This window comes from Lycorma delicatula, chromosome 5, assembly GCF_047948215.1.
Source record: "Lycorma delicatula isolate Av1 chromosome 5, ASM4794821v1, whole genome shotgun sequence".
In the NCBI taxonomy this organism is placed as follows: domain Eukaryota; kingdom Metazoa; phylum Arthropoda; class Insecta; order Hemiptera; family Fulgoridae; genus Lycorma; species Lycorma delicatula.
Window position 1 is genome coordinate 46,303,972 of NC_134459.1, and position 26,060 is coordinate 46,330,031.

Here is a 26,060-nt window from a genome sequence, read left to right on the forward strand (position 1 = left end):
AATCATATTTCACCCCACCCACAAAAAAGAAATCTTAAGTAAATTTTTAATGGTTGTAGATATTTTAGTGGATTTTTTTCATGTCTTCCTTTTAATGTACTAAACGTAGAAAAATTAAACAATTTTCTTGTAAGGTAAATTTGTAGGTGGGGGAGCAGAAAAGAAATAACAATATTTTGAACTTTTAAAATTTTTTTGGTTTATTTACACGTATAATGATAATTTCACAATAAAACTCCATCATAAATTACCCCCACCTACTAAAAAAAATTTAGATAACTTATTTCTTGTATAATTATTTTCTCCACTACACAAAAATAAATAATAAATGCCAAGAAAATATTCTAACTTTGTTGCCACATTTTTTTTCTGTTCTGGTGACTGTTAAAAAAAGTTCAACCTTTAACGGAAGTGCTTCATTGGTAAATTTAAATTTACTAATAAAATATAATACAAAAAAATTACTGATCCATTTTTAATTTATTTATTTTTATAGAATATTATAAAAATAATTACCAACATATAATTATATTGTAATATAGGTATTACAAGAAGTTCAAATGTAAATTCATACAAACATTTTACAAGAAAACTATTCCAAATAACCATTAAAAAAAGGTTAAGAATGTTTTTTTTTCATGTTTCTATTTATACTAAGTGATATATAATCTATTATCGTTATATTAAACGTAACTGTGTATGTATATAAATATGCCAGATCGTTATCCATAAAACAATTTTATACAGATTAAGGGGTTTTTTGTGATACATAACACCTAATTAAGAATAACTATATATACAAATCTAAACAGAAACAAATATTACTAAGGAAATAAAATAAAAAAAACATAACTACATTAAAAAAAATATCGTAAAACACTTCTTTGATAAAAAGTACCGTTATATCATTTTTAATTACTATTACAAAAGTGTAATAAAATTCCTATTAAAAGCTATTTCTTTTAAACTTAGACTACATATTTCTATAAAATTCCATTTTAAAATACAAAATAAAAAAGCGAAAAGCTAAGATACTCTTATATAAAACAAGTGTAATTTATTGAATCAATTAGTAATGTAGCATTTGTAGTTATACAATAAAAAAATAAAAAATAACGGAATAATTATATTAATGTTATTAATATTACAGTACACAAAGAAAAAAAAGAAGACAGATACATGGCATTTTCAACTAATTATTTATAAATAAATGAAAATTATAAGTGAATTAACATTAATTATATTGTAACACTTCGTTATAAATAATTTTATGAATATAAAAGAAATTTTAATCATCTGTATCTCAGTAGGTGTTAAAAAGAGAGTATGTAAAAAATTACTGAAATTGAAGCTATATTTGTTATCATACTGATAAAAGAAAAATATTATAAATACTGTACTCACAATGGAATTTCGTGCCTGATAATGATAAGAATTACTCTCACCTTATTATTGGTTGCAAAACAAAGAATACTATTGGATGGAATTTTGTGCCCGATATGATAAAAATTTCTCTCACCTTATTATTGGTTACAAAACAAAAAATATCATTGGTTGGAATTTCGTGCCTGATAATGATAAGAATTACTCTTACCTTATTATTGGTTAAAAACAAAGAATACGATTGGATGGAATTTTGTGCCCGATATGATAAAAATTCCTCTCACCTTATTATTGGTTACAAAACAAAGAATATCATTGGTTGGAATTTCGTGCCTGATAATGATAAGAAAAACTCTCACCTTATTATTGGTTACGAAACAAAGAATATCATTGGTTGGAATTTCGTGCCTGATAATGATAAGAATTACTCTTACCTTATTATTGGTTAAAAACAAAGAATACGATTGGATGGAATTTTGTGCCCGATATGATAAAAATTCCTCTCACCTTATTATTGGTTACAAAACAAAGAATATCATTGGTTGGAATTTCGTGCCTGATAATGATAAGAAAAACTCTCACCTTATTATTGGTTACGAAACAAAGAATATCATTGGTTGGAATTTCGTGCCTGATAATGATAAGAAAAACTCTCACCTTATTATTGGTTACGAAACAAAGAATACGATTGGATGGAATTTAAATATTATAATGTTAAATTTATATATTATAATAATACAATAAAAACGATCTCAACATGTATTCTAGATAAGGAGATTGTCAAGTTCTAACGGTGCTGCTTACAAGTACGTCATCCGATAATTTTTAGGTAGAAGTGTTTGACCCATGCAAAACAAATTCCTATGATTTAATGATTGAATAATAAACGAAGTAACAGCTACTAGTACGGAGACGAATTTACTTATTTGAATGTTTCCGGGATTTAATTATTTACTACCTGAGATAATAAAAGATGCTTGGTTCATTGTTGTGGTTGGTTCTCCATAAAATAAAAAATTATATAAATTCTTTGGTTATCTTTTTAAATAATGGCTAAAAAACTCATGTACATAGGTGGCATTGTGGAACCGTTTTCATTATCATCAAAGAACAGCAAGTATAGTCAAAATATAGTACAGCAGACTAAGACAAAAAGTATGTATAACTAATATTCTTCATATGATTAAAATTCTTAAGGAGGATGCTTAGCAACAAGACAATAAATTAAAATGTTTGGAGTTAGGTAGATTGGTGAAAAAAATAAAAACAAAATATCTTTGCAAAATTGGCGTACGTGCAAAAATATGAATTTAAGGTATAAAATGGTTAAAAATAGAAAAAAAAATTGTAATGAAAATTAATAATATATGTATATATATATATATATATATAAAATCCGTTAAATAAAATACAGTTTGTACACATAACTATACATCAATTATTCTGCTGAATCTTGTGTTGTTTTTCTAAATCAATGTTTCCTACAATATTATCAAAATCTAGGAATAAAACAACGGACTTGTGGTAATTAAAATATTAGATAAATATTACTGATTGAAATCTGTCTAAATGTCTATAAAAAAAAACTCCGTCAATTGATTTCCATATTTTGTTGTACTCTCATTTGGATCATTCAAAACATTTAAATTTAATATGGTTCTTAAGAAACAAAGGCTTCAATATTTCTTTTAAGGAATTCACATTAAAATTCCTACAATATTTATGCAATATTACTCCATTTGTAATTAATGAAAGTTCCGATTGAGCAAAGCAGATCACTCGATAGTTTCTTTTGACAAAAGTATGCTTTGAAATATTATTTATTCTTTTCCCCATATATATGAGAAATACATGAATTGGCTTACATAATAATTTCAGAAAAATTTCAGCAGAAAGATTTAAGGTTCATTACAATAGCCGGAATTATAGCAGAACACTTTTGTTGTAGTTTCTTACTATGCTGTACCTTAATGTTTTTTGGTGAACGCACGAACGTAAAGACTGAATTACTGATCAGTGATATTTTTCTGTATTATAACACTGTATAATAAAATACTTATATAATAAAACCTATACACTGAAAATAAGATCAGACTTTTTCAATGCCCATCAGCGCAGCGGTCCTAAAGAAGTTTTCACTTCAGAAAGCCGGAAAAAAGTTGAATAACTCTCCGGATAAATTATGCAACTCCGGCTACCGAGATCTTTCCCTTCGGCAAACTATTATTTAAAAAGGAAAGCCGGGTAGAAATTGACAAAAATGATGACTGGTATATTAAAAACCGGTATTTTCGTATGGATTTTGGGGAAGGGGAAAACTTTAACATTTGCATTGGACATAAGTTTTTTTGTATGAGATAAAATTACTCTGAAAAAATTCTACTGTCTAGTTGTAAGATAAAATAATTATGAATCTGTAACCTTAAAAAAAATTTCGAAAAGCAATCGCATTATATTCTTCTCAGTTGTTGAAGTATACATAAGGTGCTGAAAAACATAATCCTAATATCGTAGAATATAAAATGTAAATACATATAAGTTAATTCTTATTTATAGCAAACGGATTTTTACTTAAATCTATTTTAACATAAAACCTAACGGTGAAATCTCTGAATTTATTTGCTAATATGAAATGATGTATCTGCATAGTGAAATATTCTTTGAATTGACCTGACATTATAAAAGGTTAAATTCTCAATCCAGCAGAGCTACTAATCCGATTATGTCCAGGCAATATTTAATAAATATGCGTTGTATTATAGTGAAATATTAAATAAAATAAAAAACAAGCAAAAAATATGTATACATAAATATAAATTTAAATATAAATTACCTGAACATTTAAATTCTTGTTCATGTAGATCGGCAACATTTTGACCTTTTAATTGGTTCGGTGAAAAACAACGCGTATATAATGCTAAACGTGGATTTCTTCGTAACCATCGAGCTAACCATGATAGATGACAATCACATATCAGATTATTTTCGGACATCCTTAATGTTCTCAGTCTAAATGATTCTTGAAACAAATCCTCTGGTAACGTTGTCAAATTATTGTTGTTAAGTGTCCTGTAAAAAAAAAGAAACAGAATTAAATCAAAGATCGTTCAAAATTCTTATCTTTCAATTAAATAATCTGAACTAAAAATAAAAGATCATCACCTATCTTGAACTATAGCCTAACCTTGAACGATTAAAAAAACCTGTTGCGCAAAATTGCCCAAGAAGACCGACTTTTCGTTATTTTATTTTTTTCATTTTGAAAAAGTATCAACCCATTTTTAAAATTTGCAATTTAAAATTTTACAAAGAAAACGAATTAAGAAATAAATAAGAAACAGAGATAAGTAAACAATTAAGAAGCAAGTTAAAAAAAAACTATTCATAAATATAAATAATAATATTAAAATAATTTTAATATACTGTAACAAAAAAATCAGTAATAAGTTAATAATTCCGACGCCCTTATATTTCGCAGTCAGAAACGCACGGATTTTCATATTATAACGCGTTACATACGTTCGATTAACCAGCAGACCGGTTAATCGACCGGTTAGACAAGAAGCATCCAGTTTCAACTTATTCAACAGTTTGACTCACTATTTAAACACGAATGAAAAATACATCACAGCACAGTCAACATTACCTTTAGGTAAAAACACATACCCAGACATCATGACTCTCAAAGTAGATAAAGCAACCTGAATACGCTGAACAATATTGCTGACAGTAGATTCTGCAAATAAAGAAACTTCAAGGTTTCAATTTGCACCATCATAACGAACCGCGCTTCTAACTAGGATCGCTCAAATCTTTGTAACCTTACACTCAAGAACGACTCAACCAGTATTCTTAACCTTAAACTTAAGAAAAATTCAACTAATATTCATAAAGTTTTCATATGAACAACTTCAGATACACTCCTACAGGATATCTAAATTTCAAAGAAATTGATTCAGCAGTTTTGACCACAAAATTCGAGCCTCAAATATTTATATATAAATAAATAAATGTATATAAATTAATATATAAAGAAACCACAAGGTGAAGAGTATTTTCGTATTCCTCAAACCTCAGAACGTAAAAAACGTTAATTTTTATCTCCCAATCCCACCATATGATCAAAAGTAATAAAGTAGTTTTCTTTGAAAAATCGGTAAAAAAAAAATGTTAATAACATCAATGTCTTATTTATATGAACAAAATCCTAGATTTTATTTGATTATACATTCATCATTCCACAGATATTAATAAAGTAGAAGCTATACAATCTAGCGCTTGCACAAATCCACAAATAAAGAACGACAGCCTTTTTAAATTTCTGGATTAAGAGGATTTTAAAATGTTGAGAAGTAAAGAAAAATTAAAAAAATGAATTTGAAGTTTTATTAAAAAATAAAAAATACTACTTCGTTAAACAGGATCGTAACAGGATAGGAAACATAGAATTTTAACAGGATAGGATAGGATCCTAGCAGGATCATTTTAATAGGAAGTAATAGGAATTCTACTTCGTTAAACAGGATTCTTTTTTAATTTTTCTTTTCGTCGCCACATTTGCCGATAAATTGCTATCCTGGCTGTTAACGAAGACTCTGGCCTCCCTCACGGGAGATAAAAATGGCATTAGACCGTGTCTGCGCGTGGCAGAAAAAATGGAGGATTTAAGTTAAGATAAATCGAAGCACATTCGGCATGCGGAAGGGTGACTGTCCTAGTGTGTAATTAGATGGTGTCTTGATCCCACAAACAGAGACTGTGCGGTACCTAGGACTTCACCTGAATCGGGCGTTTGATCTGGAAATGTTACGTGAGGATGAAGAGGAAACAACTAAACGCAACGTATAGGGAACTACATTGGAGAAACTCAAGCTTCATGTTATCCAACAAGACATAAATTTACAAGGCTATCCTGCGACCAATCTGTGCGTACGGTGTGGAGTTGTGGGGAACAGCTAGTATTAGTAACAAAAAAATTATACAACGCTTCGAAAATAAAGTAACGAGGGCAATTTCTGAAGCACCATGGTTCACACGGAATGATGAAATTCACGATTATCTAGAACTTCCGCCGGTTCGTGAGGTTGCACGGCAGCGCAGTGTTAAATACCAGCAGAGACTTGATAATCACGTCAACCACTTTGCAATTAATATACACGATAACAGCAGGAACGACCGACGGTTGAAACGTCTCCATGTATTCAACCTAGGGGCTACTAAATGACAGTCTGAACTATGACAACGCCAAATCTAGTAGTATTGTTCTTATTTTTCTTCTTTATTATTAATGTTTGGTTTCTGTGTACTATGAGGTGTTCAGATAAATATTTTTAAGATTTAAGAGTGGCCTTGAAATTCCATATTAGACTTGAAGATTATTTGTAACTATTTTTGTGAATTATTTATTTTGGGAGTTCCTTAGGAACCCCTTATCACGTAATTTTTGTCAAGAAACTTACTTATAGCTCCACTTGGGTAGCCGATTGTAATTATACTAGTTGCTGAACAAAAAAAAAGAAGTTTTTCTTTAAAATCGTTACCAATTTTGACAAAATTATTAGTATCAACGGTTCACATACATTAATCACCACACCAAATGTTGTTCGATTGTCTATGGGAAAGATATTGAGGGCATTGGACTCCCTAAACACACGCTCGCGTAAAAAAATATTTATATACCAGTACGTAAAGGCTGTTAGTAAAGTATGAGAACGATTAAATAACAGCTAAAAAAATAAATATAAAATTTAGCAAAAGGTCTTATCTCAAAACGATTTATTTTTCGTTCTAAGACTACTTCGGGGTGTACTATGTAAGACTTGGGATGTACTTGGAGTGAAATACTAAGGCTATTTAGGGCGCAGACCAGTTTTAAAACTACGAAAAATAAAAAATGGCCTCTATTTGGTAAAGATTTTGAGGGCCCGATATTTTTTACTTAAAATTATTGAATCAATCCTACATTTTCCACTTAAAATTTTGAATTGACATTTTCCTGATGTCTGAAATGTGATGTTCTCATATCGAAAAGTAGATTGTTTCGTGGTAAGAGAATTTAATATATTTAATTTTTCTATATTTAAGGGTGTCCGTACTTTATTAATTACTTAAAATATTTACATTTTATAACTATTTAATATAAATAATATAAATATATTAAGTATTACATAAAATAAAATACCAGTATACCCTAGTTTTTTTTATTCAGTCGACTTCAGAACGTGATGGAATAAAAAAAACAAAAAACGGGTAATCAATACTTTGACATAACTAATTATTAAAATCTACTAATTTTCTGTAATATATTACGAATAATAACAAAAAAAAAAAAAAAAGAACTTATAGAAAGGTACATTCAATTTATTGTAACTCCTGGGAGAAAAAGTGTATGAGGTAAATCACAAGAAATATATACTCGTTCCTATTTTGGACATCGGTAGGTAAGGCGATCCCCAAGAGTATTACAGGAAAATAAATAACAATTCTCTTTTCTAACTGATAATAGTGGATTTTCCGGAAGTATCTAAAATAAATTTTTGAATTTATTTATTACTTTAAGACTAAGTTTAATAAATGTGCATTTGATAAATTTTAAATATTTCACTTCTGTCTTTCTTTATAAACAAAATATAAAAGAATAAAATTGAAAACGCTATAAAACCAAAATAATAATTTACAGTGCATAAGAAAATATTATTCCTTACAGCAAAAATTATAAAGGATAAAAACAGAATTTTTGACACCAAACAAAATAACTAAAAAAATTATTTATTTAAAATAAAAAAAAAGGTGAGTAGGTAAATAATTTTTTTTTTTTTAATTCTAGACGGTACATAATAGTAGATTAGAAAGATAACGTCATGAATCAGTAATGAATATAGAACACCAAGAATAAAAGAAAAGGTACTGCTGTAAGTAATATTTGCTTAGATGGATCAAGACAAATCATGATATAAACTTTATCTAAGAAGCGACCCAAGACACAATTCATTATAAAAAAAAAATCAAATAAAAAATACATATAATTAAAGTATAGTTTAATTATTAAAAAAAAAATAACATAAGAAAATATTAATGTAAATATGGGAAGATACTAAATGTAAATAATTATTTAAAAAAAAAAAATAAAACTGACATCAAAACCACATAAAGTGATGCACGTCTATATAGAATTATAAGATTCCCATTGTCACTACCGATGCTGTATATTATATATAATGTGTATTGGATCTGAAACGTTTAAGACGAGATATATCTCGATTTTTAATTATTTTATTAACGGTGCTACATATCTTGTGTACAAACTTACATTAACTGCCTTACAGAAGACCACATAACATCATCTAACGTGACGCATAGATATAGGATAGGATCCCCATTGTTCCTATCTACCCACCGAACATCCCAACACCGTAGGGGAAGACACCCGCATAGTGACGCTTCCGGTCATGTTCCTAGCACTGAGATAGGCTTTAACGCTACCCACCGGACAGCGAAAAATGTTTTTTTGTCAATTTTCAGACCGATGTTTTGTATCTAAAGACATTTTTTAACATCACGGCATCACCGTGAAAAGCAGCTGCGTCGATTGCAACAAGAGTTATTTCAATCGGATTAATAGAAAAAAGGTTATACGCGAACAAACATAAAAAAAAGTGTACGGATCGAATAAATAATCTCTTTTTTTTAAATCGGTTAAAAACAGCTATAAAATAATTCTCAATTCAACAGGTGTCAGTAAAAATTATTTGAGCACTTGAATTATTATTTATAATTATTTAATCGGGAAGAAGAAAATTTAGGTTTTAAATTTTTTATAATTATTTTGTTATTTAAAAAAATTAAGAAAATCAATTTTCTAAAGGAGGATTTTATAATTGTATTTTAAATAAACTGTTGAGAGGATTATGTAAATGCTTCGCTAATTTATTAAAAATTATAACTGAAGCATTACACGGGCCTTTTTTCATAAAATCGGAGTAAAGTGTTGAGTTCTACGAAAATAAATCCGTCTTCAGGTTTAGTAGATGTAGACATTATTATTTAAAAAAATAAGTAACAATTCTTTTCAGCAAAGATTGTAAATTCAAATATAAAAATACAAGGATAAGTTATCACCTGGTTGATCTTTCTTTCTTTCTTTTTCCTGTTTAGCCTCCGGTAACTACCGTTTAGATAATTCTTCAGAGGATGAATGTGGATGATATGTATGAGTGTAAATGAAGTGTTAGTCTTGTACATTCTCAGTTCGACCAATGCTGAGATGTGTGGTTAATTGAAACCCAACCACCAAAGAAAATCGGTATCCACGATCTAGTATTCAAATCCATGTAAAAATATCTGGCTTTACTAGGACTTGAACGCTGTAACTCTCGACTTCCAAATCAGCTGATTTGGGAAGACGCGTTAACCACTAGACCAACCCGGTGGGTTCACCTGGTTAATCTAGTACAGCGTTTCTCAACCTTTTTCTTTTTTTTTGTTTCTGATGAGTCTGAGGAACCCCATTTACGGGCAGCGTATCGGACTCGCTAACAGGTTCCGCTAGATATTATTAAGAGAGCGTATGTGAGCCTGCGCCCTACCGACTAAACCTCATATCTCACCGATCTTCCTTCCCGGGCTGGTCCAGCAATTAAGCATTTCGCAGCCCCGGGAGGCGCATTCGAGCTCAGAGGGTTCCAGATTCCACATGCATTATCATCGCCGTCCATTCACACAAGCGTGGACGCGCGGCGACTCCGCAGGAGGCTGTCCTTTACTCCCCGTTGCTCACAGGTCAGACACTTCACCTCAGATTGAGAGGACTTTTAGGATTATATAGGACTTCCAGATTATATAAATAAAACGATATATATATATATATAAAATAATAAGTTAACATTTTTAATTTTCAAATAATTGTATTAATCTTGATAGAATATTTTTTTGTCGATCTGTCTGTGTTTCTATAATTGAAGAACCATTGATCCAATCTGAATGAAACCTTCACTGTTGGAAAATTAAATCCTGATGATGAATAATACGATAAATAATGATTGATTTATAAGAAACGTAAATAACAAATATATTACTTCAAAATTATGCTTCAGAATAATTAGTCAAACATTTATTTCCAATTTCCTCAATTTTATCATTCTATAAAAAAATATATTACGACAAAAATAGCATACTACTTTATCATCTACAATGTTTATTTTAAAAATCTCGAACCGCATCTCCGCCCACTAAAAGGAAATTATTTTATAAGCTTTTCTAGCAAGCAATCTCTTTCTAGTATAATTTTTTTTTTTTAATGATGAATTAATTCACCAAAGAAGCTTTAATGTGGGACTAGAAAATAGAAATTTGTAGCATATGAAAAATTGCATGTCTAACCGGGATTTGAACCCTGGGGCCGAACTGCAGTTTTGCAATTTTTTGAAATTTTCTGATTTTAAGTTTAATCTTTCAACAAAAATTTTTTTGTTATAATAAGATATTTATATCATTGAAATGATTAATTATCATATTTAAAAAAGGAAAAAAAAAGTATATTATAATATATATATTATATATAATAATATATTTATTTTTGTACAATTATTTCTTCCTATAACATAAAAATAATGTGTATGGAATGGTAGCCGAGACGCTACCATTCCGCCACAGAGATCAACGGAGTGGTATTTTATATTTTTTTTATGTAAAAAAATTTACAGTTTATATATTCTGTCTGAACTTCTTTTTAATGATACTGAAACAACCGTCAATTTCCCACTACGTAATTTTTTTTACCTTTCTTTTCAAAATCTCGGATAAAAGTATATTTCATAAAATTTTTGAACAATACAATATGTATTTTAAATAAAAAATGAGGTTTACTACATGAATGAGTTATTCATTCACTACAAAAATAACCAACATGATTTGTTGAATTATACTAACTGTCCCAGTTTTACAAAGGCTATCATTACAATTATTATTACTTCATTGGCTTTTTGAAATGAGTATAATTTATAGTAAGTCCCAGTCTGATGAAGAGAAATATGTTACTTATATAATTATGTTTAATTCAAAGAAGATAAACAAAGAAACACTCTTCCATCTTTAGTTTTACAGGAAACCTGGCATAGTTGTTGGTTATTCTTGAGAATAACCAACAAAATTTTTTAACATAAATTTTTTTTTTTTTTTTTTTTTTTTTTTTTTAGTAATTTTTGATTCATGTGAGTTAGTCCACTACAATTGGTAACAACCAATTTATGCCATACAAATACAAATTTGAATCACTGACCATTTTATATTTAACTGCTTTAAAACTTGGCAAGCATAACTAAATTCTTTATTGTGTGTGTATATATATATATATATATATATATATGTGTGTGTATATATCATCAGCGTTACGAGCTTATTTTTTAGACTAAAAATTTGTTGCTCTTTTATTTTATTTTAAAAATTCCGTTTTCTACGTAACTAATGTAAAATATTTTAATTATAAAATCGTCAAAGAATATATAAAAAGAAAAATTTCATTTTATTTCAACATACAATTAAACAAAGAGAATAAATTGTGTGTGTGTTTGTTTATATATATATATATATATATATATATATATATATATATACATTTAAAAGAGTGTATTCCTTTAAGAGCAGATATATATGAAAGTTTATTACATACAATAATAATAATAATAATAATAATAAAATAACTGGTGAAAACACGAATAGTCGCAAATTAAAGATAATAGACCTGTCATACTTATTGCAGTTCGTGGTCTAATCTGAAGGTGCTAAGACAGTTTCTTCAGTTTTACTGTTCACCTTCTGCGTGATGTATTAAAACCCATATATACTATTGTATATTATAACAATATAGCACAGGTTTGTTTCTCACGTATCTTTCACGTTCAGCGGCAGGCGGTTGTTTGTTTTATAGCAGATACTTGATAAGTAAGATAATTATTATTATTCTTAAAAAATATTTCACGGTGAGAATTCAAGTTATTCGATATATAAAACAAAAAAAATATAATTTCTTTTACAGTGTTTATTGATTATCAAAAAGAAAAACCAGTGAAACATGAACATTTAAAACTTATTTCTAAGGTTCTTCAACGATACATTATTTTATTTATTTTTCTTTAATGTTATGAGCGCGAACAACTAATTTATTATCTATCTCTCTCTCTCTCTCTCTCTCTCTCTCCCTGTGTTTGTGTGTGTGTGTGCGCGCACGTGCGTGTGTATACTAAACGGTCACGGGCCCCACCTTCGCACGCCCAACCGTCTGACCCGAGGGTTCTGGCCCCTGGACTCCGACGCATTCGTTATTTTCTTCATTGTGAAAACGTTCGCATTTGTATGCTCGTTCAAACTCCAGGAGCTGATTTCTTTTCTATTTTATTTCTTGTTCTCCTGAAATCCGGTTATTAGACCGATCGAAATAACTCATTTAGAGGGGAAAAAATTGTTACCTGGACTTGTATAAGTGGAAATGGGAAAGGGACTTATAATAAACGTATAAAAAAAATACGTTGGCGGGGGTGATGGAGGGTTGATTTGGAGAGGGGAGGGGGGGTTGAAAAGGGATGAAAAATGGTATTATTGGGATTTCCGGTGAAAGTTGATGTCAACAAAATTTGTGGTTATTTAAGTCACAGAAATGCATACTTTCACCACGTTTCGTCAAAATTAATTTATTTTTGCGGAAATAAAAAATAAAAAACGAAGATTTTTCGCATCTTTCTCGGAAATGTTGAGGTTATGTTAAAAAGTGAGCTCTACAAAAATTGTAAATTTTTGCATGATGTACAACTTTTGTATTGGAAAATTTTTTTTCAACCCCCAACCCCCCACATCATCCCTCCACCACCTCCATTGACGCATGCATTTTTTTTACGTTTACTATAATTCCCTTTACCATTTTCACTTATAAAAGTTCAAGTAACAATTTTTATTTCTGTAAGTGCAATTTGGTTGGACTGTATGCTTAGCGACACTTGATGGTCGTCCTAGATCGACATTTTCTTAGAGTGCATAATGAAAAAGATTGAAAAGACTATACAGGAAGAAGAAGAAGAGAAATGAATAATGAAAGGGAACGTTATGCACAAAAAAAAAGAAAAGAAAATAGGAAACGACAAAGAAGGATGTATACAAACTTTAAATCTATAAAAATGCTTTTAAAAAAAATTACAAAAGACAGAATAGTAGTAACTGTACTAGTGTGAATATTAAATATTTAATAGATATTCATTAAAGAAAATAAAAGGTGTTTATTTTTTAGAATGATAAAACGTAGAATTGAAATAAAACATATAAAAAAGTAAGTTTGAAGCCAGATTTGTTTTTATTTGAAAGATAACTTTCTGACATTTAATTTTTGAAAATAATTTCCGGCTTACGTACACCACGACTAGCTTTGAGAAACTGGATTCGATCAGTCCGATTTTGAACCACTTTTTCCAAGTAATTGGGAATGTATTTCATAAATAACACGAGTTATATTAGCTTCTAAAGTGTCAATTGTTACTGGTTTATCAACATAACAGATAATTTACATATCCCCGAGGAAAATAATCCGGTGGCGTCAGGTCACATGATCTTGGAGGGTGATTCACTGGACCATTTTGTGAAGTAATTTTGTCACTAAATTGTTCTTTCAATAAATCGATTGTTTCGGTAGTAGTACGAAGTGTGGCACCGTCTTGTTGAAACCAAAACTGATGCAGGTCGATGTCATGAAAATTTGGAAATAAGTAATCACTGATCGTTGATCTGTAACGATTACCATTGACAGTAAAACGCGCTCCGGTCTTTTTTTTTTAAGAAATAAGGACCGATGATGCCTCCAGCATGTAACCCACACAATGCATCTTTCAGGACAAAATGGAGTCTCGTGAATTTCTTGAGGATTGGTCCTACTACATATACGGCAATTGTCTTGCTGATATAACCATTTAGGCAGAAATCAGCTTCATCACTACCGATAAAAAAGTGGATCAGTTTCCAATTTTTTTAGACACCATTCACCAAACAAACGACATCTATTATGGTCTTGTGGCTTCAGTTCTTGCACCAACTGGATTTGTATGGGTGTAAATCAAGATCTTTACGTAAAATTTTCCACGTAGTTGATGGACAAAGTCAAAGTTGTTGAGAACGGCGACAAATAGATACATTCGGATCTTCTTCAACACTGTCACTGGCAGCATCGATCTTTTCTTCTGTGCGTACAGTCCTTTGTCTTGTTGTTGTTTTTCCATCGAGTAGAGTAAATGTTGTTCGAAATTTCATTTCAATAGTTCGACGAACAAGTTCCTCTGATGGACGACTATGTGCACCATAAAAATTACGATGTGCTCTATATGTTTAGCAAACAAAACATTGATTTCGGAAATATTTTCCACAATTTGTAAATATTGCGGCGATAGTCTTTCTATGATCATTTGCCAATGCTCAACAATTTGATATGCCAAAACAAAATATCATCAACACAAAACAATGACAGCTATCCCTATCGAAAGTTCTGACACTATAAAAAATACACCCTTGAACTAGCCATTTTACTTCATCGAATTTTTGTTGCCAAGTGGACATAAATATAAAGGAATAAAAGGATTAATTTTTGTTTCTTTAATGAGTAACTTTAATTCACAACTTCAACCCTAAGGGGACAAGCCATAGATATCTCGATATCTATGGCTTGTAACTTTCCCTAGGATAACATTAATGTTTCCTAAAAATTTGAAAGTAATCGGTCGGTTGGTTTTTGCGTGATGCAATTTTTTGCAAATTTTAACAAACAAAATTTCGCATTTATAAAAAATAGTATAAGTAAAGTAAATAATAATTTACATGCCGTAAGTTAGATAATAACTTTTCAACCATTAAACAAAAAAAAAAAATAAATAAATTTATAAAATGCTTCTAACTTAAAAGTTCTACTTTTCATTATCATATCACCATATCCCAAGCTCCTAGGCGAACCTATAAGAGTAGCTTAAAGATTTAATGTGAAAAGGTTAAGGTTGTCGTACATCATTTTAAAGAAAATTAAAAATACAAAAAAAATTGTCATTTTTTTGTATTTTTAATTTTCTACAAGACATCAGGTTATGACAACCCTAAAGAAAATGGCAATTATTTAATATTTTTCACAGGTAGTTTCAAATGTGCTTTACAGTTCCTCAACAATGAAAATTAAAATGATTTTTTTTGCGAATACTCCTATACTCATATATTAGCCAATTTTTTTCGATATGTCCGTTTCTTTTGGTGTAGAGTAGGTCACATTTGAAACCAGTTGCGAAAAATATTAAATGACTGTAACTTTGGTTAGAATTATCGTAGCTTGAAGTTTGTTATATCATTTTTTTTTTGTTTTTCAATTTTCTTTAAAATCATGTGTCACGATCCTACCCTTTTCATTTAAAATCATTGAATTAATCCCACCCGCTTGATGATTGTAGTAAGGTGGCTTCACACCGTAAAAACGGATTATTTAGGGGTAAGAACATTTTCTTAATTTCATTTTTCAATAAACTGTTGAAACTAAATAGTAATTTTTTTAATTAATCAGTTAAATTTGTTTATTTTTATTATTACTATTATTATTATTGCTTTTATTGATATTTAGATATTTTGTACCTACAGATCCTTAATTTTGTTATTAATTATTCTTTTATTTTATGGATATTAATCTAATCAAACTATTCATTATTTCTACCAGAATTCTAAAAACAAAAGGGAAATTGACTTTATCTTATGACATACAAACTAATGTTCGTTTTTGTTTGTTTTTAACAAATTAATGCAGTCAAATTTACGGAGAAATTAACGTTCTCAATATATATATATATATATATATATATATAATTTTTTTCTTCGTTTTTAGTTATATTAAGAACAGCAAATGAAGAAAATGATTCACACTAACCATATTCAAGGATACACACTTTTGGAAACTGTTATATTATCGAACTAGACACCACGTGACAAAAAGATTGCTTTAGTGTGAAGGAGAGAGTGAGAGGGGAGCGAATCAACCAATCAAGAAATCTAAGAAAAATTATCCAAAAACTACAACAAAAAATATATTCTCGTGTCTATTAACTGTCACCACCGAAAATTTTATGTCGCTACGATATGAAATAAAAAACAGTTTTGAAAAACAACGTTCCCGTTTGCATGGATTTTTAATAGAAAATGTAAGGAATGAAACAATTTCCTTTCTTTACTGTAATATTTTATCAAACAGAGTTTAGTGAGATGCAGGTTCTACTCAATCATAAAGAAAACATTATCATTCTACTCATCACAGTATCTGGGTTTACAGTGGACATCAATTTCAGAGAGAGCAAAACTAACTACTTGAAACATAGATGATTTACCTGCATAATAAACGTAATACAATAATCTAAGTTATGAATAATACATCTTAATTAACTTAATATTTGGAAGCGACTTATTACAAAAAATGTTTATTATTTTCATGAAAACCACGATTCTGACAGATAAATTTAGTATCTTTACTAAAACTGTAGAAATTTTTAAAAATCTTTTTACAAGAAAAAATGTTCATCCAAGGATTCTAAGATATATTATTAAAAAAAAAGAAAAAAGTAAGATAAATAAAAAAAAACGTTAATGCTGTTTATATTTTGGTTTAAAAATTCAAGATAACCTGATGATTACGTGAATAGAATGGACTATTACATTTTCTAGGACATTTTTTAAACGTCTTCCACCTAAGTTACATCAATTATTAAACTTTAAACTGTTGACTTACTGTACTCTATTAAGTAAAATGTACTTATTTTTTCACTTTAAATGTAATGAATAAGTTAGATTTAACAACCTCATTTTACTCAATTACAAACCCTAAAGAATTTCTATTCCGTTATTTGCTCATAAATATCACAAAAACAGACTGTTGGCATAAAAAAAAATGAGCATTTATACTCAAATGAAATATTAAAAAAATCAGGATGTTCAATTAATTGTAATTCATTAATCAAAGATAGATTAATAAATATATTCAATGAAAAAGTTTATTTTAAAAGTGATAAGGAAAATCTTCTCTAAAGTCTTTTATTCTGTTTTTTTACTCATCAGTATTGATTATGATTTATATAAAAGCTGATGAGTGAGCAGTCGAATATAGAATACTTCAAAATTATTAAAAGTATAAATATGAAGAAATATAATTTAAATTTAGTTCACAAAAATACTGGATTATGAAGAAAAAAGTTAAAAAAAAAAACGAAAAACACAGTAAACGTGGAATTAAACAATTGATCCAATTACACGGAATAATAAGTAAAATAACTGACTTTACGAGGAGTAAAAAACAAAACTTTCTTTAAATAGTTTAACCTGTTCAATAACAGCAGCTCCGAGTAATAACACATTATTCAATTATTTTAGTGAAAAAAATTCAGTAAATTTTAAACTGACAAGAAAATTACAACCAATAAAAATGAAGCAGACATCTTTATTATAACTTGTAATATTTAATTGAATAGTTCAAATAGTACAGCTTTAATAATAAAGGGAAGTTGATTTTTTAAAATTGTAGAAAAAAGATAAAAATAAAGCAAAGTGTTTAATTAAAATTATTTTAATATTATAATAATTTTTGATATACTGTCTCTCTTTAAGATAAATACGTTAAAGTTTCAAAACTGAATCTAAAATAATAATAGATGGTTATAAAAAAAAACCAACTTAAAGCTGAACGTTGATGAATCCGGACTAAATTATAAGTTATCTAAGAAATTGCTTGTACTGAGAGGTGAAAAATTAGTTCCCAGTCATAAAATGAGCAAAGAAATATAAACGGTGTTAGGATGCAGTAATGCTTCGGGAAATTTTTCTTTCCTATTAATGTTTATTGGTAAATTTAAAAATCCTCGAGGAATAAAAAATATTTCAAAAATGCACTGCCAGCGATTACACAAATAAAAAAAAAAAAAAAAATTGATGTTAACACCACATCACTTCCTTATACGCTTATTAAATAACATATACATATTTTTTTTTTTGTTAAATGAAAAGTACATAAAATTTTATTTCATTAATAACTTTTGATATTTTTCATATTTTGTTTCTTTTTTGTTACTGAATTATTTATTATAAAACGTTTTTACAATCAGAGGTTAATAATTATTAATAAATCAATATATTTAGATTAAAAAAATAGGAGATGCAGTCGGATTTGAACCGATGTGCCTTCCTCTTGTAAGTTTCAAATATTTCATTAATTAAAAATTTATTTGGCTATAACTCTGGAACCAATGAAAATAAGTATCACTTTTGATATATCATTGCAAAGCTCACAATGAGGACATTACTGCAGTTAAAATCAAAAACGTTTTTTTAAATTTGGGCTTTTTTACACTTTTGGTTCAGTCGATTGCAATCAAAAGGGAAGGTGAAAAACTAGATGTTACAACAGTCATGAATCCAAAATTTCGACATTCTACGGCTAATCGTTATCGAGTTATGCGATATACATACGCACATACGTACGTGCGTGCAGAAGTCACGCCGAAATTAGTCAAATGAATTCAGGGATGGGCAAAACGGATATTTCCGTTGAAATTTGAAAATCGAAATGTTTTGCGATAATAATACTTCCTTTACTTCACACAAGGAATTAAGAATAAGAATCATTTTTTTACTGACTTTTTGAAGAAGAGTACGGTATTACTTTCGTTCGCATGGTGGTAATGAATTTTTTAAATGTTTTTAGATTATGAGGAGTACAAAAATACCATTTATTTAAAAACCAGTTATTTAGGGTTTCCTTATATATATATATAAACTTTTGTGGTTCGAAAATCTCCAAAACTACTACATCAATGTCAATGAAATTTAAATATGCTGTAGTTATATATCTGAAGTTGTGCATGTGAAATTTTGATGAAGATTAGTTGAGTCGTTCTTCAGTTACGCTCAATTAAGGTAGAAAAAATCTGAGCGGGGCATATCATGTGATTTATTTGAAAAATGGTTTTATGGAAATTTTTACCCAACGTTGAACATTTTTAGTTGCTAAATATTTACCTCGAATAGCAATTTAATTTTTCGGCAATGCTGTAGTGTATCCAAAAAATTTATCAAGTGATAATATTTATGAGACAGTGTTACAATTTTATTGCAACCAATGGACAAAAAAATATTTTTGCAGTTTCTAAACGACATTTTAGCCGTTGTTACAATTCGTGGAACAAGCAATGATTCGATACCTAGTGACGCAATGTAAATCAAACGTTGATACGCCATTGCAAGAAAACGGGTAGAAAATCAAACCCAGAAAAACTATTGAATTTTCCGGAAAAAAATTTAAAAGCCATCTGTAAATATTTTTTAATTAAATCGCTTAAATAAAAGTTTTTCAAACAAAATAATGTTTTTTTTCCAATATAATAACCTTTTTTTCCTTATAATTTATCAAACACGGTTTATCCGAAATCGGACCGCCACCATTATTTCGGATAACCGGGATAACCTGTATTAAATTTTTATTAACATTTATCTTCTAATAGCCGTCGAATATTACTTTTCGGATAAACTATAACTTTTGTTTTTTTTTCTATTTTCATTTTTTTTTTGTCTTCTTTAAATTACATTTTATTAATTAAAATTACTTGAATTTATTAAAAGTTAAATAAACATAAAATATCAGTACAGATCTTAGAAATTTTAATAAAAAATAGCGCTTTTTGAATTAGTATTAAAAACTTTTACTTTTTGAAATAATCAGTAAATTAAAGTAATTACTTTTATAAGTAGTTGAAATATTAACTTATCCTCTAAACATTAACTTATCCTTAGTTCACAATCGACATTTCTTTTTGTCTTCAGTCATTTGACTGGTTTGATGCAGCTCTCCAAGATTCCCTATCTAGTGCTAGTCGTTTCATTTCAGTATACCCTCTACATCCTAAATCCCTAACAATTTGTCTTACATATTCGAAACGTGGCCTGCCTACACAATTTTTCCCTTCTACCTGTCCTTTCAATATTAAAGCGACTATTCCATGATGCCTTAGTATGTGGCCTATAAGTCTGTCTCTTCTTTTAACTATATTTTTCCAAATGCTTCTTTCTTCATCTATTTGCCGCAATACCTCTTCATTTGTCACTTTATCCACCCATCTGATTTTTAACATTCTCCTATAGCACCACATTTCAAAAGCTTCTAATCTTTTCTTCTCAGATACTCCGATTGTCCAAGTTTCACTTCCATATAAAGCGACATTCCAAACATACACTTTCAAAAATCTTTTCCTGAGATTTAAGTTAATTTTTGATGTAAACAAATTATATTTCTTACTGAAGGCTCGTTTAGCTTGTGCTATTCGGCATTTTATATCGCTCCTGCTTCGTCCGTCTTTAGTAATTTTACTTCCCAAATAACAAAATTCTTCTACCTCCATAATCTTTTCTCCTCCTATTTTCACATTCAGTGGTCCATCTTTGTTATTTCTACTACATTTCATTACTTTTGTTTTGTTCTTGTTTATTTTCATGGGATAGTTCTTGCGTAGGACTTCATCTATGCCGTTCATTGTTTCTTCTAAATCCTTTTTACTCTCGGCTAGAATTACTATATCATCAGCAAATCGTAGCATCTTTATCTTTTCACCTTGTACTGTTACTCCGAATCTAAATTGTTCTTTAACATCATTAACTGCTAGTTCCATGTAAAGATTAAAAAGTAACGGAGATAGGGAACATCCTTGTCGGACTCCCTTTCTTATTAGGGCTTCTTTCTTATGTTCTTCAATTGTTATTGTTGCTGTTTGGTTCCTGTACATGTTAGCAATTGTTCTTCTATCTCTGTATTTGAACCCTAATTTTTTTAAAATGCTGAACATTTTATTCCAATCTACGTTATCGAAAGCCTTTTCTAGGTCTATAAACGCCAAGTATGTTGGTTTGTTCCTACCAACCTTTTTTAAGCTTCTAACATTCCACGCTCCGACTCGTAGAATGTTATTTTTTAATTTTCTGGTGACCCCTTCCTTAGTAGTCCCCACCCGGAGATCCGAACGGGGGACTATTTTACCTCCGGAATATTTTACCAAGGAAGGCGCCTCCATTATTGCTATGTGAAAATGCAGAGAGCCACATTTTCTATTATTCTATTTTCATAAAAAAATATTCTATTTTCAATAGATTGAAAATAGAATATTTCATTCAATATTTCGATTCAATAGATTTCTATTTTCATATTCTATTTTCAATTTTATTTTAATATTCTATTTTCATAAAAAAATAAAACGGGAAAAATATCTAAATATTTACACAAAAGATATTGTAAAACTAAATTTATTTTATGAATTGACTTAATGATGTAGTAGTACAGCAGTTACCCGCCAACTTATATGGCACACAGCAGTTTTATTATGTTATACATAACGATGTAATTTTAATTTTTAGATATTAATATGTACTTTAAACATTTATATTGGACTATTACGAATATATTTATTCATTTTTATATATAATTATCTATTCTGTGACACTGCTGTGATTTCGGATTTATCGCAGTTTTCCCTTGATCCGTCCAGCAAATACAGGGAATAGTACCCAAATATATTTAAGTATATTATGAAAGAAATTTTAGTTTAAATTTTGATTACGAACTTCTCAACACATTTTGGGGCGTTATTATGTCACTTATTTATGTATATAAAATGTTTTAGAATTCACACAAATCGATTTAATCCAATACATTTTGTTGGTGGTGAAATATATTTCGGTCCATACATTTGCAAATAATAAATTATTTCATTTACTAATAAAAAAAAAAAATGTAATATCTAACAATTTACTGATATGAAAGCGCTATAAAATTTTATTTGGAATGAACGATTTAGATAAATATTTTGATTTCAAACAAATAAAATTTAAAAACGAAGTTGAAGAATAAAGGTAATGAAAACGTAAACTAAGTTTTAAAATAATACATAACATGGGTTATGAAACCCTTTGAGGTTAGCTACAAAAACAAAAATAACTTTTTATTTATTTAACATGCTTATAGTATAAAATATGAAATAGGAGAACAGAACAAAATGAACTATAGAAGAAATATTACCAAATGGACAAGTGAACGTAAAATATAAAATGAGATTGTATATTGAAGAGTAATATACTTTTCAACAACAGACAGACTTTAATAAAATGCTGAAGTATATTTATTTTCATACTGAAAATAAATAAATTGGATTCTTATTCGTAATTTACATTTTGCTACTAATATATAAATAATATAAAACTGAAAAATATATATTAAAACCAACCCAGAATAAATTATATTTTGTTCAAAGTCTGTACTTCGAAGGCCGTACAATAATAATATTCAGAGTCGTAAATTGTTAGATCAAATAGCTCACAGGAAGATTCTAATGTGGCTATAACATTCTACTAATAAATCATGTAGAAGGAAATTTTGATTAACGAATTTGATTTGAAAAAGTTAAAAAAAGGAAACATTTACTTTACTGACTTTTTGAAGAAAAGTACGGTATTACTTTCGCTCGCATGGTGGGAATGAATTTTTTTTACGTTTTTAGATTATGAGGAGTACAAAAATACCAGTTATTTAAATTAGGGTTTCCTTATATATATATATATGCCTATGTATATACTTCTGTGGCTCAAAAATCTCCAAAAATACTACATCAATGTCTATGAAATTTAAATATACTATAGCTATGTATCTAAAGTTGTGCATGTGAAATTTTGATGAAGATTAGTTGAGTCGTTCTTCAGATACGCTCAGTTTAAGGTCAAAAAATTTGAGCGGGGCAAGATAGAAGCGTGGTTAGTTATGAGCTGTAAGATGTAAGAAGGTTGACGTTTCCTTATCTGTAGTATAAATTGTTAGCAATATTAAACCAAATTAAAAAAAATATATATATATAAAACCAAATTAAATTAACGAAAAGCCAGTTTTCGAATTAAAATAAAATTGAATTTCCCAAAAATATTTATATTTTTAGACTGGACAGTAGGTTTAAATATAATGTTTTCTTTTTTTAATTTCTAAAATGAAATCTCAATCATCCGTTAGGAATCGTGACTATGGTCGAAACGGATAACGAAATAACTACTTCAAAAATAGTAAAGTATTTAAAAAATAAGAAAAGAAAATTAATGTAAAAAAATATTTCACTTTTATGTTATAGTAGTAGTAATACACTGTTACACTTAGTCGTAATTTTTTTTAATAACAAACAAAAGGAAAACAAGACGTTTACAATTAAAAAAATAGATAAACCAAACTAACAAGCTATGCACTCTATAGAGACTTCCATTTATAATAATTTTTTTGACCAAAATCCATTTAAAATGTTTGAAAAAGCTCCCAACAGAGCGAGAAGAATATCAGTTATTAATAAGGTAATGACCATATTTTTAGAACTGGTTTAGGACATTTCGCATCTACACGTCTGCGTAGAGTTGTTTCAGGTATAAGTCAAATAAAAAAAGGATACTTTTATTTAGTTTTTCTTTAGCCTTCTGAAGAAAAAATACTGAAATGATATTGTGTAGATTAACAGGCAATAGAATAGGAAATAAAACAGAAATACTATAAATTTAATATCATGAAGCGAAAAAGATACAAAGAAAATAATACAGAGGGGGAGAGAGAGAGAGAGGGAGTGAGAGTGAGAGGGGAAGGAGAGAGAGAGAGAGAGTGACAGAGTGAGTGATAGATGTAGAGAATAATGCTCCAGTGGTAACTCGAAAAATAGGACTGTTGTACAGGGCAAACGATAGCGCACGGAAGTTTATTTCTTTGGTCCGGGCGGTTAAAATATACTGACGGTTAAACGAATGAAGGATAAACGCGGTTTGATGGTTTTTGAATCTTATTAAATAGGTTTTGTGAATACAAATTTAATCAAAAAATGTCATTATTTTCGTTAAGAAAAAAGAAAACAACAAATTATAACAAACCACGCCAACGACACTTAACTATAACATTTAGCACCTTTACATAAAACCTCATTATTTATAAAATTTCATACAACACAGGTTCATTCATATGTCGGAACCTTTTAACAAATTTAGATTAATTATTTTTTTTAAACTGCACCGGAATTTCAGTCAGGATATATTATTTAAAATTTTTCCTTATAATAAAAAACATAAAACTTTTAGGTTACATAAAAAACACAGTAATACAGACACTTTTTTAATTTTAATAAGATGAAAAGTAATAATCCCGAATTTTATTTTAAATCGTTAAAAAATAAGTGCAATAACATATCGTATATATTTATACTCATTTAGTTAACTGATGTGAAAATAAAAACCACTGAAATAAGATTTATGACCACGCGTCACGCATAAGTTCCTTTTATCTTTTATAAAGCATTCTGGTTCTGCTATTAAAAAACACTGTTTTTAAATTAATCGTTCAATATATAGACAATATAGTGAATGGAGAAAAGTAAAAAAAACAAATTACTAAAAAATTCAATAATTTTAGTACAGCTACTAAGTTTTTTTGGAGGGGCGGAGTATATTAATTACAAATTATTTAATTGAAATAAATACTTTTTGTTAAATTTTTTTGTCTTCAGTCATTTGAGTGGTTTGATGCAGCTCTCCAAGATTCCCTATCTAGTGCTAGTCGTTTCATTTCAGTATACCCCCTACATCCTGTATCTCTAACAATTTGTTTTACATATTCCAAACGTTGCCTGCCTGCACAATTTTTTTCTTCTACCTGTCCCTCCACTTTAAAGCGACTATTCCAGGATGCCTTAATATGTGGCCTATAAGTCTGTACTTTCTTTTCACTATATGTTTCCAAATGCTTCTTTCTTCATCGATTTGCCGCAACACCTCTTCATTTGTTACTTTATCCACCCATCTGATTTTTAACATTCCCCTTTAGCACCACATTTCGAAAGTTCTAATCTTTTCTTCTCAGGTACTCAGATCGTTCAAGTTTCACTTCCATGCAACGCTACGATCCAAACATATACTTTCAAAAATCTTTTCCTGATGTTTAAATTATTTTTGATATAAACAAATTATATTTTTGACTGAAGGCTCGTTTCGCCTGTGCTATTCGGCATTTTATATCGCTCCTGCTTTGTTCATCTTTAAATAATTCTATTTCCGAAATAACAAAATTCTTCTACCTCCACAATCTTTTCTCTTTCTATTTTTACATTCAGTGGTTCATCTTCGTTATTTCTACTACATTTCATTACTTTCGTTTTGTTCTTAGTTTATTTTCATGCGGTAGTTCTAGCGTAGGACTTCATCCATGCCGTTCATTGTTTCTTCTAATCCCTTTTACTCTCAGTTAGAATTACTATACCATCAGCAAATCGTAGCATCTTTATCTTTTCACTTGTACTGTTACTCAGGTCTAAATTGTTCTTTAACATCATTAAATATAGGTTTGCAAAATATATTGTTACCGGACTTCATAGTGCAGTGGTAGCACACTACTTTACACTCTGAAGATGTTATGGTTGATTTTGAATCCCTGTAAGGTTTGGGATTTTTCACACGCAACAAATTTTAGTCAATCATCTTCACAAAAAAAGAAAATAAGTATAATAATTGTTATTCGTCTGGTTAAGATTATACAAAACTACTTTAGTAAATTCAAATAAGTAAGACGTCATTTCTAATAACTAAGAAAA

General features: G+C 28.9%; 1 protein-coding gene across 2 annotated transcripts in view; it reads right to left on the reverse strand.

Annotated features, from left to right (window-relative positions):
* sli (slit guidance ligand) overlaps positions 1-26,060 on the reverse strand; it is a 725,932-nt gene that overhangs the window by 188,438 nt on the left and 511,434 nt on the right. For both annotated transcript variants that reach the window (XM_075365250.1, XM_075365249.1), the window contains exon 6: positions 4,217-4,452. In XM_075365250.1, the coding sequence (XP_075221365.1) occupies positions 4,217-4,452 (236 nt within the window). The remainder of the gene's footprint in view (positions 1-4,216; positions 4,453-26,060) is intronic.